Here is a 20,331-nt window from a genome sequence, read left to right on the forward strand (position 1 = left end):
TATTTTTAGGTAAAATTATAACCTAGTCAGCTAAGAGGGTATGCTGTACTCCTTAGGTATTGGACCCCTTGTATGGCAGCCTTTGTCAACCTGGTGATATTTTGGAATACAGCCCCCCTCAGTCCCAGGACCTGTAGTTCAAAACATCTGGCAAGCTCCCGTATGGCATTCCTGCTGGTGGGGAGAGTAACATTTTGCTAGAAGTGGCTGGGATATTATCCCACTTCCTTTTAAGCAGGTTACTTAATTTCATTCTGAGGACTGTTATAAATCCCTTATTTTCAGTTTGAAATTTATTAGCAGTCCACTGATACCTAACTCATATTGTATGAAGATTTTATTTCTTGCTACGCCCAATTTTTGGTAGTCGCAGCTTTTCATAGGAGGGGGAAACTGTTTTGTTCAATGGCTGCTGTGGATAGAATGCAGTTTAAGCATTAAAAAAGATTCTTCCTATAAAATTGTTTAGGACCCAATTGGGTCAGATAAAGCGTATATTACCTCAAGTCTGTGTGTTTAAATGCTGTTTCAAGTGGTGCAATAGGAGAAATAAACTCTAAAGACCTCGTCCCCAGATTAACCTTGTATACTGCTCTAAAATAGTTAACAGACACAACAAGACTTTCCCAAATAGACTGAATTTGTTCTTTAGCTTCTCCAAACCATGAAACAATGCAGTAAGTACTCTGGTACATTCCTTTCCATGAAACGTTGGCAGTGATTAAACCTCTTGCTATTCAGGAGTGTGTTACAGCCCTACATGCTGGAAAGCTTTATTAAAGAAATCCTTTCCCAGGAAAATTCAGTGTACTCCAAGCCCATGGGAAACGTAATGCTGCAGCTACTTCATCCAAAATGGGTACACTTGTGTAAAATGAGGCAAACACACTGTCAGGCTTCCAAAGTGCTAATCATTTGAATTCAGATGAATATGTTGCATGTTAATTTCTAATTGGGGGGAAGTTGCGCAGAAAATTTTGGTGGGCTGTACAGAATTCTAGTCCTGAGGACCAGGGAGAGTGTTGGGCAGAAAGAACCATTCTGGAAGTGGGCTCGTCTAAGATCTGATTTCTATGCTTTGTGAAGCCTTCTGAGGATATTATTAGGGCATGCCTAATTTTTTCAGGCACACCTCCACTTACACGCAGTCGACTCATGAGCGACCACTTATATGCACAGCATCGGGAAATAAATAAATAGATTCAAACCAGGAAATGGTGGGAGAGAGCTGGAAAGTTCTCATGGCTCATGAGGAGACTCTTCCTGGAGCCCAAAGAGGACTTCAGTGAGGGCAAAGAAAGTCCCAAAGAGACCGAGGCACAGTGGGGCTTTGCATAGTCTGTTCAGCCTCCCTGCCTAGCTGCTGATTGCACCAGAGCCCATACCTGCAATGGGCCCCAGACTCTGATTTACTTTAAAACAAAAAAGCACAAAAAAACCCTTAAAGCTCAGTCAGCATCCTATGAAGTTAGGAAGCAAAATGTGCAGGCAGATGAGCCAGTCTTGCTGCTCCTGCTTGATGAGTGAGTTGTTTTGACACCAGAAGATATAAATCCTTGGGTCCTAAAGAGTTCACATTTTCCCCTTTCCTTTAGTGACGCTTTATCTCATTTCCTAGTGGTCGTCTCATTTTCTCCCAATCAGAGAAAAATAGGTGCATCTGTAATTAATACGGTACAGCCTTTAAAAAAAGGTAAAGGGCCCCTGACAGTCAAGTCCAGTCACGGATGACTCTGGGGTTGCGGCGCTCATCTCACTTTACTGGCCGAGGGAGCCAGCGTTTGTCCGCAGACAGTTTTTCCGGGTCATGTGGCCAGCATGATTAAGCCACTTCTGGCGAAACCAGAGCAGCGCGCGGAAATGCCGTTTACCTTCTCGCCAGAGCAGTACCTATTTATCTACTTGCACTTTGACGTGCTTTCGAACTGCTAGATTAGCAGGAGCTGGGTAAAAGTTTATTTATCTCCACCCCTTGCTGCAAAAGCAATATAATAAATTGAGAATAAGTGTGGAGGTTTGGTGATAGGAAGTGATTTATAGTGATCTGTGTGAACAAAGATAAGAATTTGACTAAGTGTAGTCGGAACAGGGTTAAACTTTGCATACTAAGGTTTGCGTTTGACTTCCGTGCAAAGAGACAATGATGCGTCTGTGGAAAATAGATAGTTGATTTAAAAACTTTTAAAGGTTTTATTATTAATTAAGATTTGTATTGTTCTTGATCATTGGAATCTACTCTGGAAGTCTTTTTTGTCAGAAGGAGGGCAGCAAAAAATGGTTTGTTTTTCTGTCATTGTATAGTACAGTATGTTTGCTTGGGTTCTTGAATCAATGAGGTGTATTCACAGGTTAGTAAAAAACTAAAAGCAGCAAACCAGAAATAAACCATGTTTTCTTTAAAAGTGGCGGGGAGAGTCTATTTGAATATTATTATCATAACTAACTAACTAATTAAATTTGTATACCACCCTTCTTTTGAAGATTTTAGGGAGATTCACAACAGAAAAATACACAATGAGAACATAAGGTACACATTAAAAAAAACAAAACCAATAACCCCCCCACCTTTCCGCAAACACATTTAAAAGACCATAGTATGTTAATCACCAAAAGGCTTGGTTACAGAGTAACGTTTTCACCTGATGACTAAAGATATGTAATGAAGGTGCCGGGTGAGCCGCCCTGAGGGGAGCATTCCACAAACAGGGAGCCGCTGCAGGAAAACATGCTTCTTCTGTTGCCGCCCTCTGAACCTCTTGTGGAGGAAGCACATGAAGAAAGGTCTCAGATGATGATCACAGGATCTGTGTTGGTTCAGAAGGGGAGAAGCAGTCTGTAAGAGGCCCTGCACTTCCCAGAAAAGCTGCAATGGAGGTGCAATGGAGGCAACAAAGTATGCCTTCTTTGCTGCCTTCACTGCCACTAGGTAGGTTTGATGATGAGCCCTCACCAGTCTGGATGCACCAGGACTGGATCAGGTCAGGTGTCCATCTAGCACAGCATCTTGGCTCCCCAGTGGCATTCAGTTGCACCATGAAGCTGATAAGCAGAGTTTGGGGCTAATTTTAATTATTCTAAACTGTTTAGAGCTTTCCTACAATCAAGCAGTATATAGATTAAATGAATAAATGTACAATATTAGTTATATAAATATATAACACTTTAAGAATGAAAGCAGATCACTGTTTTCCACAGCACCACCACCACCCATCCAACCAACCAACCAACCACAATGGCTATAGACCTAAAATATGTTCTTGCGGTTCAATCCTGAATGCTCATTGTCTCGGTATGAGAAGTACAAGGCACCAGAAAAATGCCTAAGCCTGTTGAGTTCGTTTTATATAAAATATTTTCCAGAGAGCCAAGCAACCTTTATCCAAGGGGCCTTTGTGTCACACTTTTCCCCGTTAAATGCATCCAGTCACACGGTTTTGGTACAGTGGATAATCAGCCTCATATGCATTCTAAGGAAGCTGAAATTCTGACTTTTCTGCTAATATATTTCACCTGATAAAATGGGAAAGGGGGAAATGTACGGATGAATAAAAATAGAAAATGGGCATCCTGGGCATGGTGCCTTAGATTTTCAAGAATAGAACTGGCTAGGCTTCTGGCATGGCTCTGGGCAGCCAGAGTCTCAGCAGGGGAGCTGAGGGGAAGGAATTAGGCAAAGCTGTGTTGTGCCTGGTGAGAAAATCACTGTTGGATCCTGTGTGAGCCTCCTTTCTCTTTTCTTACATGTATTCTTTGCATAGAGAGTTCATGGAACATTGTACTTTATGGATTGATTATATGTTTCGTGCTTTCTACCATTGGCCTCCGAAGGGTGGTAGTGAGGCCAAAGCAAAGTCCCTCCCCCTCTTTTATTTGAAAAGCTTTGAATACCATATGCCACTAATTCAAAGTGATTGGCAGCACATATCTTTGAACAGGAAGGCTAAACACTCAGATGTAAATTTTCCTTGTATTCATTCCCTAGGCAAAAAGCTTCAGCTGTGAATTAGGTAACTTATTAGAGAAAATTCTTCTGGTGGCTTGTCTGGTCTCTTGCTCAAACAATACAGCCACAGCCTCAAAGTGAAAAACACACAACACTCCTGCCTAATTTAGTTAAATCATGATGAGTTTATCTAGATGAGAAAGAGATAAGATTTCTAATCAGTCAGACTGTCTGCACAATTAGCAAAATAAAGATTGCAGATCTTGGGTGCTAAAGCTTCTGTCAGTATGTCCTGACCTCTTGCAGGTGTCCAGGAGAACATTTCTAGGGCCTCTAGTTTCTAGAGGCAAAAAACTGTTATGCAAACAAAGTGTACAGTACTTCAATGCCAATCTTGTACCCTTGGATAGCTGTACAGAAGAGCTTCTTTCAAATGGGGAATAAGTTAATAATCTCTGCCCAGCTTGCAGTGTCGGGAGAGCATTCCTGCAGGTCTCAGCAGCCTACTGTAACAATTTGGGAAAACAATTGGAAGATAAAATTGCTCAGATTTGTGTGCGTACAGTTACATAGTGGATAGTAATTGCAGTCATAGTAGATAGCTCGATGAAGATGTGGGCCCAGTGTGCAACGGTCATGAAAGAGGCAAATTCCATGCTGGGTATCATTAGGAGGCGAATTGAAACTAAAACTGCCATTATCATTATGCTTTTATACAAATCTGTGGTGCGACAGCATTTGGAGTACTGTGTATACTAAAAAGGTAAAGGTAAGGACCTCTGACTGTTAAGCCCAGTCATGAACGACTCTGGGGTTGCGACGCTCATCTCGCTTTACAGGCCGAGGGAGGCCTGTTATAAGATTAAAGAGAACATCGTGAAAATGTTTTTTAGATGGTACTTGTTAAGTTGTGGGTGAACATATCAGATGACGCAGCGATTTCTCCAAAGCAGCTCTTTATTTGTAAGCTGGAACAGAACTGAACGGCAAAAAGCTCAGCCAGCTGACGTGGACCTGAGTGAAAACTATATACCTGATACCCCTGGTGACCAGGGTGAGAACTTCAATACATAACAGTTCTTGACACCATCGAAACTAGCCAAAATTTACAAATTAAAATCCAACCTATGTTGGAAGTGTCAAGAATTGGAAGGGACAATGTACCATGTCTGGTGGAGCTGCAAAAAGATAAAACGTTTCTGGGATACTATAGATGAAGAAATAAAAAAGATTTTAAAGAGTCCCATAGAAAAGAAACCCGAGGCCTACCTATTGAGTCTTCTGGGAAAATATATTCCACAAGAAAAGAAAGTAATCTTCCTGTATGCTACAACAGCTACCGGAACAGTATTAGCGAGCAAATGGAAAAGTGAATTGATTCCCTCCAAAGAGGAGTGAATATGTAAAATGAGTAACTATATACATTTGGCAAAACTAACAGCAGCCAAAAGGTCACAGTCAAATCAAAAGTTAAGACTACAATGGAAATGCTTTGAAGATTATATAGATAAACTGTTCACAAAATAATACGTTGATATGTATAGATTAAGACTGTAGAATTTATAAGAAGAATGATGTGTAAATGAGATATGAAAGAAATTCAGATAAGAAATGCAATGTAAGGATTTAACATAATATAAAACAGAAATCGGGGTGTGGTGGAGGGGAGTCAAGGGTGGGATTATATATACAGGCCGAGGGAGTCGGGGTTTGTCCACAGACAGTTTTTCCAGGTCATGTGGCCAGCATGACTAAGTCGCTTCTGGCGAAACCAGAGCAGCACACGGAAACGCCTTTTACCTTCCCGCCGGAGCGGTACCTATTTATCTACTTGCACTTGGACATGCTTTCAAACTGCTAGGTTGGCAGGAGCTGGGACAGAACCACGGACCTTCTGATCGGCAAGCCCAAGGCTCAGTGGTTTGCACCACAGCGCCACCCGCGTCACTTAATCTCAAAATGGATATTGCAGAGCTGGCAAATGTTCAGAAAAGGGCCACCAAAATAATGGCTGGGATGAAGCAACACCCCTATGAAGAAAGGCTGCAGCATTAAGGACTTTGTAGTTTAGAGAAAAGGTTAATGAAGGCAACATGATAGAAGATTATAAAATTATGCATGGCATGGAGAAGTGACAGAGAAAAGTTGTCGTCCCACCCCCACCCCCCACCCCCGTCTCATAACACTAGAACTCATGGATATCCAATGAAGCTGAATGTTGGAAGATTTAGGACAGGTAAAAGGAAGCACTTCTTCATGCAGCAACTATGGAACTCACTCCTGCAGGAGGTAGAGATGACCACCAACTTGGAGGCCTTAAAAGAGGATTAGACAAATTCATGGAGGAGAGGACTATCAACGGCTACAAGCCATGATGGCTGTGCTCTACCTCCACAGTTGGAGGTAGTAATGACTGCTGGAAACCATGGGAGGGGAAAGTGTTCTTGTACTCATGTTCTGCTCCCTAGTTTCTCACAGATATCTGATTGATCACTGTGAGAAGAGGATGCTGGACTAGATGAGCTATTGGCCTGATCCATCAGGCTATTCTCCAGAGAATCAGTTTTTAATTGTTGTTGATGATGTGGAGATGCTGCTTGTATCTGTGGGATGCATGTGGACAGCCTGCTTGTATGAGCTAACCAGGTACCTCCTCGCTTCTTGATCATTGTGGCTTATTAAAAACCAGCTAGGGAATTGACAGGCTGGGTTAATGATGCTTCACTACGAGATGGTGAGCTGCCACCTGCCTTGAAAGAGTGCTCCCTCCATAAGAGGATCTTGCCAGCCACAGAACTGTTAAATAACAAATAAATATCACCCAGTTGTAAATATACCCTCCATAGGCAAGGTGCTCAAGAGGGTAGCAGTGACACAGCTGTAGGCATGCTTGAAGAAAGTGGATTATCTGGATTCATTTCAATCTGGCTTTAGGCTGAGATTTAGAACCAAAACTGGTTGATGACTTGTGGTGGGGAAGAGAGAGACAGGAAGAGTGCAACTCGGTTTATTCTCCTTAACTTCTCCCTGTTTTTTGATACAGTTGGCCATGGGTGTGGTAAGAACCATGGTTATGCTACTTAGGAGACTGGTTCCAGTCAAAGCAATGGAGGACACTGTTCAGCACCATGGAAATATATCTGTCCTGTCCTGCCATACTCCCATCTTTCATCCAGTTTAACATCCTTATGAAGCTGTAGGAAGCTGTCATCAGGGCATTTGGAGTGATCAGCATGCTGATCATACACAGATCTATCTCCATTCCATCTGAATCAAGAGAGGCAGTTCAGCTTCTTGACCAATGCTTGGATGTAGTAATGGGCTGCATGAGGGCCAATAAATTGAACCCGAATCCAGACAAGATGGAAAGGTTGTGTGGTCTGGGTTATTGAGTCTGGAAGTCTGTCTTACTTGGGTCGCACTTTCCTAGAAAGGGCACATCTGTAGCTTTGTCCAGCTTTATCATTTGAGGCCATGTTTGGCAACGAGTCCCTATTTCCAGTTGCAGCTGGTTCACCAGCTATGGACTGTACCAGAAAGATAAGGCTATGTAATTGTATCCTAGTAACCTTCCATCTGGATTACTGCAATGTATTGTATGTGGTGCTTTCCTTGAAGATGGGTTGGAAGCTGCAATTAGAAGCAGAATGCAGCTGCTGAGTGGGAGATCTCATGCAATTCCTATTATGGGAGAACTGCACTGGCTGCCTGTTTGCTTCCATTTAAGGTTTGCCTTTGGCATATGAAGCCAACACAACTTGGGTCTCACATACTTGAAAGATCCACTCCACTTACACAACTCATCCCAATTGGGAGCTGTGTTCATTGGGGGAGGGGGCTCTGTTAGAAGCTGTTCATCCTCAGGGGTTCAAAGTGTGGCTGAAGGTGTAAGACCCTTCTTCGTAAAGGTCCCCAAGATCTGTAACTTCCTCCCTCTGGATGCACACTTAAATTGTACACGTTTTGGCAGCATGCTATGATGCATCTTTTTCACCTAGGCTTTGAGAATGACTGAATGTGAGTTTTCCTCTCTGTATCTGACGCTGTATTGCTTTTACTTTGGACTGGTGTTTTATCCTTTTTATTTTAGATATGATTGTATTTTTAGTCTTCTTAGATCATACCTTGGGAAGTGTGTGTGTGTGAAGGGCAGATAGCAAATATTTATCATAATCAATATCAAATAATCAAGAGGCAAGGTTCCTGCAGGAAAGTATTTAATTAAGAGAAAAACATTGTATTTGCTTCTGCTTATTAACACTGCAGCCTTTGCTCATTGATATTGCTGCCCATGCCTCCTCTTTCCTGTTGCCAGCTCTTGAAAAGCAAAATTTTCATACCTGCCTTGGATGCAAGAGGAGAGGGAGAAGCAGAGCCAGGTGGAGTAATGGGCAGTATCTGACAGCATTAATAGTGGAGACCATTAATAGTGGAGACCATGTATGTCTCTTAAAAATAGTGGAGACCATGTATGTCTCTTAAAAATAGTGGAGACCATGTATGTCTCTTAAAAAGCAGAGACATCACCTTGCCAACAAAGGTCCGTATAGTTAAAGCCATGGTTTTCCCAGTAGTGATGTATGGAAGTGAGACCTGGACCATAAAGAAGGCTGATCGCCGAAGAATCGATGCTTTTGAATTATGGTGCTGGAGGAGACTCTTGAGAGTCCCATGGACTGCAAGAAGATCAAACCGATCTATTCTGAAGGAAATCAGCCCTGAGTACTCACTGGAAGGACAGATCCTGAAACTGAGGCTCCAATACTTTGGCCACCTCATGAGAAGAGAAGACTCCCTGGAAAAGACCCTGATGTTGGGAAAGATGGAGGGCACAAGGAGAAGGGGACGACAGAGGACAAGATGGTTGGATAGTGTTCTCGAAGCTACCAGCATGAGTTTGACTAAACTGCGGGAGGCAGTGGAAGACAGAAGTGCCTGGCATGCTCTGGTCCATGGGGTCATGAAGAGTTGGACACGACTAAACGACTAAACAACAACATGTATTTGGGGACAAAGTCCAGAATTAAAGAGACAGAACCCATAGAGTGTTCAAGTATTCAGTGTGCTTACAAATACTCTGCCATCAGGCAGTAGTACATCTAGGCATCATAGCAGGTTAACATAGGTCATCCAAACCATAAACCAAAACTTTTAGTGAAATGTGCCTAGCTGTTTTGCAATGGGCACAGAGCAAGAATTAAAAGTGCATAATTCAATGATATGAGAGTACCCTGTGGGAGGCATGAAGTGTGTGTGTACACACCCACACCCCTACAGTATGAGCACAAGGAGTGTGGACTTGTGCACAAACTGATTTGGCCAAATGAGCCAACTTTAAACCACTTTATGATCCTGGCTTGTTAGAATAAACCAAATTTAAAACTTACTGCACTACCTAGTTTGATCATAAAAGTAACTGTTTCCCCAAAACAGAAGTAAACTGTTTCTGTCCACATGGCTGATTGCAGCTTAATTATGGCAATGGAGGAAAACTGCATACTGCTCTGTTTTCTCTGCTTCACTTGTTGTTCCTTTCTGCTTTACTCTGCCTTGACCCAGCTGCACCCTCTCTAAATCAAAGCTGCAAGCAAAGATGAAATGCCCATGACTCATAGGCCAAAGCAAGTTTTGGGCAAACTACAGTGTATTATTTTCATCAAGTAAAATTGAAATGCCTGTATTTGGTAGGTAGCCACAAATATTAATATTCAAGGAATGATGAGAATAGTGTTTAGCATGCTTATATCGAGGTTATTCATATTAACCTAGCTGTTACACATGAGTAGCACCCTAAATTCCATTGTTGTTTTTTTAAAAAAACCATACTTTTGTAAACTGCTTTGAGAGTTTTCTTAATGTGTATGGTATATAAAAATTGTTAAGGTAAAGGTAAAGGTACCCCTGCCCGTACAGGCCAGTCTTGACAGACTCTAGGGTTGTGCGCCCATCTCACTCAAGAGGCCGGGGGCCAGCGCTGTCCGGAGACACTTCCGGGTCACGTGGCCAGCGTGACATCACTGCTCTGGCGAGCCAGAGCCGCACACGGAAACGCCGTTTACCTTCCCGCTAGTAAGCGGTCCCTATTTATCTACTTGCACCCGGAGGTGCTTTCAAACTGCTAGGTTGGCAGGCGCTGGGACCGAGCAACGGGAGCGCACCCCGCCGCGGGGATTCGAACCGCCGACCTTTCGATCGGCAAGCCCTAGGCGCTGAGGCTTTTACCCACAGCGCCACCCGCGTCCCATAAAAATTGTTACATGTTATGATATTTTTAATGTGTCGGTTTTTAATGTGTGTTGGGGAGCAGCAAAAATTCAGAATAAGGGTAAGTACCAATCAGGCTGTCCCATGCCTTGAATTCTCCACTGTTCTGCTGGCACTGCTTTTCAGGCTACAGGCATGGCACTACAAATAAAATTTGAAAGAGAACGAGATAGGAGTGGAAACTGGCTTTTGCCATCCTTGAATATACAATTTCTGCACATGTAGACTCTGTACAGAAATCTACAGAGAGCTCGGGCGTGTGAATTCCTTTATCTTTCTCCCCCACCTACCATCCAGCCTGCACGCCTGGCTTCAAGAATTTGCTGTCACAGAATGCTTGAGGCTCAGGTGGTTTGGAGTGCCTTCCATAAACTTTGGCTGGTGGCCCAGCTGCACCTCATCTGTACATCTGCTAACCTCTGGATTAGATTACTGCAATGTGTTATATGTGGGGCTGCCTCTGCAGCTGGTGCAACACTTGGCAGCTTGGTTGCTCCCCAGGGCAAGATAGTTTGACCATATAATGCCAATCCTGGCACCACTGCACTAGCTGCCAATCAGTTTCCTGGCCCAACTCAAGGTGCTAGTTTTGATCTATAAAGCCTTAAGCAGCTCAAGACCACAATATTCTGAGGACTGCCTCTCCTCATTTGAACCGAATGCACCCTGCAACCATCATCTGAGGCCCTTCTTCATGTGGCTGCTCCACAAGAGGTTCGGAGGGTGGCAACACAAGAGTGGATTTTTTTCTGCAGTGGCTCCCTCAGGGAGGCTTGCCTGGTGCTTTCAATACATACTGTTAGGCGCCACGTGAAAACATTCCTCTGTGATAGGGTCATCCAACTTGCTGCTTGTGGTCCACATGCAGTCTGCAAAGCCTTTTTTCTGGTGAACCTCAGCAACATTCAAGAATAAAACATCTTAAAGCCTTATAAAAATTATTTTTTGTGTCATGCTAGAATTGTGTTTGATCCAGCCAGATTGTTTCCATGGTACATATCAGGCTAATGTGGGGACCTGACTGTGGTTACTTTTTTACTGAATATATTGTATGTCTGGTAAATGCGTACCAGACTTGAATCAAGATAGCAGCTAAATGGAATAGGTTGCCTTTGGTTTGATGGTACAATTTCTACCACAAGCAAATTGTCTTGGTTTACAGAGTATGCACTGCACATAAAAGTGGTCACGGAGCAGTTGCCTTTTTGTGCTTGTTCTGAGTGTGTGAAGCTGTTGTATGAATGGGAACCAACTTTTGACACATGTGACTTTCCACATTTAGTTGGCAGTTTTACAGATTACCTTGTTGTTATACTAATTGTAACACTAGCCAATGTGAAAGGTATCATAATAATTGATAATGATCCTTGCTTAGCACACTGATAGATTTCTAGCAATTCTTTTGTCCTCTTTCTTTCAAACTTTCTATAGACTTCATTAAAAGTTTCCAGCAATTTATGGCTTCTTTTATTCTTGTGCAGACGCAGGGTGTTGGCCATATCTGATGGAATTGAACACATTGGGAATCTTCGCTGGGAGCTGGCACTATGTCTTTTGGCAGCCTGGACTATTTGCTATTTTTGCATATGGAAAGGAACCAAGTCAACTGGCAAGGTAAAAGTAATGGTTCTATATACTATGTAAGCTTATGATAGCTTGTCATACTGGACTGAATCCTACCTCAGCCCCATTGGCACAAAAGGCCTCCCACGACACAACAGAGCTGCTGCTTCCTCTCCTGTCTCTTCCAGCAACATGTGCCCCCCAAATCAGCTCCGGGGGGGGGGGGGGCGCTGAGGGACCCTCCAGAGCAGGTTTTGGTGTGGAGAGGAGAGCATGTGGAAGTCCCTTTGCACCAGCAGACGTCTGCTACCACAGCTTTCAATACAACCCACTGTATTGAAACTATAATATTATTTAGGCTGAAAGTCTATTCACTATTATCTGGGAGTAAGTTATATTAAAGCCAAAAGGGCTTACTTCTGAGCAGATGTGTATAACTTCACACTGTTAGTATGAATAAACAAACAAACAATAGCAGTATCTTTCACATATATGAAACATGTCTTTTGCAAAACAGCTCAAGATTTCTGGAAAGGCAAGCTCATCTAATCAGTAGAAAGGAATGAGAAATTTATGTACAGTACTGTTTTGGTAAACGCACAAGATGAGGCCAGCCACAGAAATCATGTAAATGTAAGTTGATAGGGCTGTGATTTGCTATGAAATTGTCAAGTTCATTGTGTTCACAGAATATAGGCAGCATTTATTTAGAAACACTATTCTTGACACTTCTGTTAATGCAGAAATGAATATTTACCCGCTTTCAGAGTACAGTGAATTTCAAAGATTCAAAGCCAGCAAATTATAGTACCGTTTTTTTTTCTGCTGCATCTCAATGCAGTTAAGATCCTTAACAAAACCCATGTGCTTTTCCCCAAGTACAAGCAGGGGTAGTCTGCGGCATTTGGGCACCTGAGGTGAAACACCTCACTCCTACCCCCATGATGAGTTTCTCTTCAAGAGTTTCTCCTCAAGAAGTTGTTGCAGAGTCTTCCCTACCAGGTGGCAGGTGGGAGAGATCAATTTTGGATTCCCTTCACTCACCCAGCAGCAAATTGGAGTGGGGAGAAAATCTCTCAGTGACAAAGCTGGGTGGTGGAATGCCTCCCCTCTCATTGACTCATTTGCTACTGGTCCCTCTCTGCCCATTGAGGCTGGGCAGACTGGTGGCAAAACTGAGAACAAGGGTGCCACCTGAGGCAGCTGCTTCAACCTGCCTCATAAGCTGGCTGGCTCTGAGTACAAGATAGCCTGCTTCTGAGCACAGGAAGCCATTGTACACTGCTGAATCCTCAGTGCTCCTAGTCACCCAGTGATAGCCAAATACCTACTTCAAGGTTTCTGAAGGACTTGTGTGTGTGTGCTCACAGAAATTTCTTTTCTATGAAAAGCTGACTGTCACATATCACAAAATGTTTGATATGTGTCAACATCTACATGAGAGTAGTGTGGGGAGAAACGTGGCGATGTGGAGCACTTTTATTTTTAATGCATTTATTTGATGCTTATTATGTAAAATGTCTCAAAGCAACTTACAATTGCAAGCTCTTTAAATCCATTATTTTAATCATGCTGGCATCCTTTTGGATTTGTTTGTTACTTTTACATCTCAAATAAAATTATTATTAATGTGGCCTTTTTAAAATGGATTCCAAAGTGCCTGAAGTGGTTTGACTCTCCCCCCCCCCCCCGTAATAGGCTGGGTCTGAAAGTTTTGTACACTGGACTTTATGAATACTAGGTGATTGAAGTATTATTTTGTCAAACCTTTTAATTTAATTTGCAGTACAACCCGTTGCTTGTCTACTTAGAAGTAAGCCCTATTGAATTCAGTGGGGCTTACACTTAGGAAAGTATGCATAGGACATTTGTGCATACTGCTCTTATAGATTTTGCTGCTTTAGTGTATTTTTTGTTTATTTTTAACTTGGTTTATTTGGATCTGAAATTTTATAAATTTTGGGAATTTGATTGAAGGACAGGGTATACATCATTTTAATAAATAGGTAAAAAAAAAAAGGCCACCCGCTTCACTTAGAATCCTTACTTTCTGAGTGACCTTTCCTGAACATGGTGTCTTCTAGATGTTTTGGACTAAAATTCCCATTCGCCCTGGCCATCACAGGTGGAGGGACCAGTTTGAAGAAGACTGATCTAAGGTTATTCCTGCTAAAAAAAAAAAGTATACCAAATACTAGACTGGTTCACACATCACAGTGAACCACAGTAAAAAAGGAAAGGGGGCTTGCTATGCTGTTACAAGCTTATTGGTTGCTTCTGCTTTGCTTTGCTCTGCCTGGAGCAAGGAGAAGCAAAAGCTTTAGCTTAGCATTGCATATGAAAAGTGGACATGCTTTATTACTCTCTGAGGAAACCACTTAAATGAATAGTCAATTAAAGCCTGAAACACTATGTCATACAAACAAAACTTGCCATGATTCTGCAATGGAGGAATCATTTTATTGTGCTGTCAGAGTAGTGTTAAGCCTTCATTGAGATGTAGTAGGGAGATGCTTATCATAAGTATTTAAACAATCAAATGACCATTGCACAGTGTTGCTAGCTCTGTAAGAAACTCATCATGCAAAAAAAAAAAGTTTTTGATTCTGTAAATTGGCCTTTTGAAATACCGTCATTATGGTTTACTGATGTGAAAAAAGCTTCAAAACATGGAATTGTAACCTAATCTTGCTTTTGCATTGTTCAGAGTCAACAGATTCTCCTTACATATAGTTGTACTAGAATACATAATCAGTGGGAATGGAAAAGTTAACGTTTGCTTAGTGAAAAGTAGCAAATTGTTCAAAATTCCATTGCTGTACTTTCCAGTGAAGCTCATAAGTGCTGTGGTGTGTGTGTGATTAGTATGTGTTAAAGTACATAGCTATGGTATGCCTTATTGAATTACAGAACTTTAAGAACATAAGTGGCTGCTTGATCAGGCTAAAAGCCTGTCTAGTTCAGCATCTTGTTCTCATACTGGCCAACCAGATGCCTTTAGGAAACTAGTGAGCAGTACCTGAGTACAATAACACTATCTCCATTTGGTATAGAAACGTGGGTGGTGCTGAGGTCTAAACCACTGAGCCTCTTGGGCTTGCCAGTCAGAAGGTCAGCGGTTCAAATCCACGTGATGGGGTGAGCTCCTATTGCTCTGTCCCTGTTTCTGCCAACCTAGCAGTTTGAAAGCATACCAGTGCAAGTCGATAAATAGGTATCGCTGTGGCAGGAAAGTAAACAGCATTTCCATGCACTAACACTCGCCACGGTGTCCCGTTGTGCCAGAAACGGTTTAGTCATGCTGGTTATATGACCATCACCCTCAGCCTGAAAAGTGAGATGAGCACCACACCCCATAGTCAACTTTGAGTAGATTTAACCATCCAGGGGTCCTTTACCTTTACTTTTTTACCATTTGGTATTCCCAGCAACTGGTAGGCAGAACTGTCTAGCATTCTCAAGATAGCTAACACTGTTTCCTAAAGCAGTTCCAACCAGTCAGTGAAAAAGTTGGAAAGGTAAGAGTCATCATATGAACTGCAAAAAAATATTCTCTGTGAAAATTTGCCTTCCCCTATATGCTTCTGTCCACTGATGTTGTCTGGCAGAGTTTTTCACATTTTCTTCTTTCACGAAAACCTTTGCACGCTGACCAAAGTTTACAGCTACTTGGTTTGCTAATAAATCTAGACAGTTCATAATGCTAAAACATATTAAATCAAGGAGCATTTCACCAAAACTATTTTCTGGCTCAGAACATAAAACATTCTGCACATTGGTGGCAGCATTCAGCAGATCAGATGCCAAAAGGCAGGTTCTTTGTAGGCACATCCTCAAAGATTCATTAATATTAAACTCTCTTCATCAGTGCTATTTTTTAGAAAAAGAGCTTCTGAAGCTCACCATGAACTTCTTCCTCTTAGAATGGAAATGGTGCCCACCTGAGAGGTGCCAGAGCTGAGCTCTAGTGAGATCCTGCTGCGGGGGACTGTTCTCTTCATCTGACCGGAATTATGAAGTTACATGAAATACCAACCTAGTACATTGTTTTTGTGCCGCATCTCCTGCTATGTGGACTTTCCAGATGCTTTGGGTTTCTGCCATTTTTCTTATCCTGAAATGTTTTGAGCCAGAATGTATTGCTCATTTCTGGAGATAGTAACATCTGGCAGTGGTGTATTCATCCTTTGACTGAAATTCTCAAACTGACAATAACATTACAAATTCAGTTGGAACACTGAGAGTAAGATGCAGAAACCGGCAGTTCATCCTGCTGCTACTGCAGACTTGCCAGTCACTTAGCACCAATTTTTTTTTGCTTGTTTAGAGGAGAGTGAGGATAAGAAAGCTCTCATGCAGAGGTGAAGTTAAGCCAACATAACATGTGCACATGTTCATAAAGTTAAGGAACAGTGCCTGTGTACCTTTCACCTTCTAACTCTAAAGTAATCTCATCAGAAGGAGTTAAGCTGTACTTGCCAGCAGTTAAGACTCAGTCAGTAGTTCCACACAGAAAATTTATTTTTTTCAATAGTAGACTGAATAAGGAGCCTAATGGATTCAATGAGGCATAAAGAAAAAGTGTAAAGGGACAGCAGAGGAAAATAAAAGAGAAAGATGTGCGAAAAAAGAAAGGAACTGGGGACCATTGTAAGTCTTCGGGAAAGGGAACTAGGCAGCAATGATTATATCTCCTGAAGTGTCTTTTGTTTCAGCTTGAAGTAATAGCAGAGAATAGTCCTTCATAGTGAGGCTTTAACATGCAGCCCAAGATTGATCTCTGTATTCAGAGGAGGAAAGTAGAACGTTCATGAGATGCATGCAGAGTTTTAGGCTTTCCTGCCTTTTCTCGTTGAAGTTTTAAAACACTGAAAAATGTTTTCTTCTTCTTCTCTTAACACATTGGTGAGGATTTAAGGAAATCTCAGAGCAGCTTACTGCTGAAGTCTTTCTGCAGCACTGCAATGTATTTCACATGCAACTGCAATCAGCATGGAATTGCAATAAAAACAAACTATTTAATCCCTCACCCCACGTGGTTTTCTGTTGCAGATATCTTTAATTGGCACCGGAGACTAGATTAGGCTTCAGTCTAATAGACATGAAAAGGAATTCAGCTTCACCCTAAAAATTAAGCAGGATTTTTTGGGCTGTGACAATGCATACATTGAGGAACTTGAGGGTCATTCCCTTGTGAGAGATAACGTAGGGTAGTTTTCAGTCTCAGTTATACAAGTGGCCTCATCACCTGAATTTAATATTTTCCTTTTTTACAATCAGAGCTTCTGATTTTTCCTCCACCCTATTTTTAAAAAATAGGTTGTCTGTCTATTTTTAAAAAGGTAGTACAGGGAAACGACTTAATAATACTAGGTAAGTAAATGACTGATAAAATAAAAAGGCAAATATTTTTATGCACAACTACAGCGATTATTTCAGTGTTAATAATTTATGACTTGACATACTCAAGCTGTATTACTCACATAATCTCATACAAATGAAAATGTATGTGTAGATTATTAATTTTTTCTCATATAGTCAGAATCACATTTTAGCCACTCTAGATAAAAAAAGGAGTGGCAGTGAAAAACTTTTGCAGACAATTTCAGTTTGCCAGTAGACTCTGTAAAGAGTTATGCAGATAGCTGAATAACATTTTGCGTCTAAGGCAAAAAATAAAAATAAAAATCCAAAAACCCAGCCTCATTTTGAAATTATGTTAAAACTTTAATGGCAATTGTGCAGCCTTTAATGTAATCCCAAATCTGGCAATTGAGATGAATATCAGTCTTCATAACTGATTCCATTCACTCATACATTTTAAACATTGTTTTTTCCTGTTGCTGAATCCCCTCTTAATTTCACATAAAATATTTTTTAAGTCATTGCACAGGTCAAGCATCTGAAGAATCCCAGTGGAAGGAATAAATAATTTAAATAACACTAGTAAAAACTCATGTGCACGTGTGTGTTGGTATGTGGCCAAACATCCCCTCAGGTGCCACTAAATTTAGATTTAAGCAGAATTTCTAAATGAGTATGGAGATTTCTAGTCAGGCAAACATTCAAAGAATCTTGAGGAAAGCAAAATGTGTTTCAGTAAATCTGGGCAAAGTTCTCATGGCAGTTGTAAAACATTAAACCAAAATGCAACCATAATTGTTAACCTGCAGTGAGAAAAGCCTCAGTGTAAGGGACTGGGAGCCTCCAGACTTCCTTTTCTTTGCACGTTCATGATGATTCGTGCACTTTATGTTATTGGGATGGTCATTTGTCATCCCATTTTTCAGTACTGTTTGCCCGTACAAAAGTTTTGGGGTGGTTAGAATGTTTGGTTTCCAGTTGGTGCATATCCCTGCTGAAATCCTGTAACTTCTTATACCACAAATACTCTGGCTTTTTTTTTTTTTGTCACATGTTTGTTGCGCTGGACAGCAATAATGTGGCAGCATTTGGGGTAGCACCACGGAACAACTAATAAAGCAGAATTAAACCACCACTAATGCACTGTTAGGACGCGGGTGGCGCTGTGGGTAAAACCTCAGTGCCTAGGACTTGCCGATCGTATGGTCGGCGGTTCAAATCCCCGCAGCAGGGTGAGCTCCCGTCGTTCGGTCCCAGCTCCTGCCCACCTAGCAGTTTGAAAGCACCCCTAAGTGCAAGTAGATAAATAGGTACCGCTTTATAGCAGGAAGGTAACGGCGTTTCTGTGCGCTGCGCTGGTGCTGGCTCGCCAGAGCAGCTTCGTCACGCTGGCCACGTGACCCAGAAGTGTCTTCGGACAGCGCTGGCTCCCGGCCTCTTAAGCGAGATGAGCACCCAACCCCAGAGTCGGTCATGACTGGCCCGTACGGGCAGGGGTACCTTTACCTTTAATGCACTGTTATTGTGTCATGAACATTTAGCAGAATATACCTCCAATAAAATAGCAGTCTGGAGGGGCCCATTTTTGCAAAAAAATCTTGATTGGCTAACAAATAACATGGTATACGCACAATCCAAGTAAAGCAAAGGAGTAAGGTTCACTACAGCCAACTCTTTTTTCTGATTCATCTTGAAGTTGTGGTGATATAGTGTGTGAACATTAAACTGACATGCTGTGTTGTAGCAGCAGCCTGGGAAATCTATTTTTAACTTTTCCAGCTAAATTTGCCATGCTGAGTGCTTCCTATTCTGTCTCAACAGGTTAAAGATAAACTGTATCGTTCCTCCTGAGGTTTGCCTTACTTCTGGACTGGCTCTCCAGAGTTAAGCTTGCTGCATTGCAAACTGTATATACTGTGATTTTCTGATCAGAAGTCTCAGTTTATGTAATGACTCAAACTTGCAGTCCAAACAGATAGGCTAGATATTTGTTTTGTTTTCTCAGCACACTGACATTGCTGGGGCATAGCAGTGATGTGGAGGAACTATTTTGAGCATTGGTATGCAAATTAATACACTAGGCAATTAGAGGCAATTAAAACAGGATCTAGTGTAATTAGAAACGATGTTGTCCTTGTTTTATTCAGAGAAGTTTGACATGTTGGAGAAAAGAAAAGAAAAAGTACAGGAAGCTTGCAATGCTTTTTGAGATGTACCCAGTAATAATAACAGCAACAAAGCTCCATAATGACGGTACAAGTTAACATAAGGTTCCAGGTCATTAAGTGGGAAATCAAAGGGCAGAAGTTGTATTTAAGGATGGGGATAGTACAACACTGAATGTTAATGCGTAGTATGCGTGACTCAAATTTAATGTATTGTAAATGGGAGCCAATGCACCCAAAATATTACCAGGATATCCTGCAGTGCAGACTAATCTAAATGTACTGTTTAATTGATACTGCAAGTCCAAACCTTTGATCCATTCTACCATCCCCATGCAAGGCTGGAGAGCAATTATATGGGCGATCATACATTTCACTCCCAGGAAAAATTCCCTACATTTCCACAAAACCACTCAGCCTTTGGAGTGGCTCTTGAGGCATCTCCTCTCACGGAGTCAATCCAACTCCTTGGTCCTCTATAGAGCTAGTGATGATGAAACACATGATTGCAACTAGAGCAACATTGGCAGAAAGCTCGGAATGAATCAGGCTGAACACAGGTTGGGGCCTATTTGAAGATCTGTTTTGCGGCAGTGTAGGGAGCAAAATTATTTTCCCCCACCCCACCCCATCTCCATTGCATCAGCAAGGAGTTGGTCAACTTGGGGGAGTGGGACAGGGGAAGTGTGTCCCTGTAAGGTTCTGCTGGACATTTCGGAAGCTTTCAAAAGCATAGACCATGGTATCCTTCTGGACTGCCTTGCTGGGGTGGGACTTGGGATGATACAGTGGCTCTGTTTCTCCTTGGAGGGGTGAACCCAGAAGATGGTGCTGGGGACTCCTGTTTAATGCCTTTGCTGTTGACCTGTATGGTCCCTCAGAGCTCTTTTCTGTTCCCCATGCTATTTAACATTTACATGAAACTGCTGGGAGTTGTCTGAAGTTTCCGGGTTTAGTGTCACCAGTATGCTGAGAACACCCAGCTCTGTTTCTCCTTTCCACCTAAATCCATGGAAGCTCTTCTCAATTCTA

General features: G+C 41.9%; 1 protein-coding gene across 1 annotated transcript in view; it reads left to right on the forward strand.

The window, feature by feature from the left end:
• Positions 1 to 20,331, forward strand: part of SLC6A11 (solute carrier family 6 member 11) — a 105,278-nt gene that overhangs the window by 25,474 nt on the left and 59,473 nt on the right. The window contains exon 6 of the mRNA XM_053377654.1: positions 11,689 to 11,821. Within this exon, the coding sequence (XP_053233629.1) occupies positions 11,689 to 11,821 (133 nt within the window). The remainder of the gene's footprint in view (positions 1 to 11,688; positions 11,822 to 20,331) is intronic.

Source organism: Podarcis raffonei, chromosome 2 (assembly GCF_027172205.1).
Source record: "Podarcis raffonei isolate rPodRaf1 chromosome 2, rPodRaf1.pri, whole genome shotgun sequence".
NCBI lineage: Eukaryota > Metazoa > Chordata > Lepidosauria > Squamata > Lacertidae > Podarcis > Podarcis raffonei.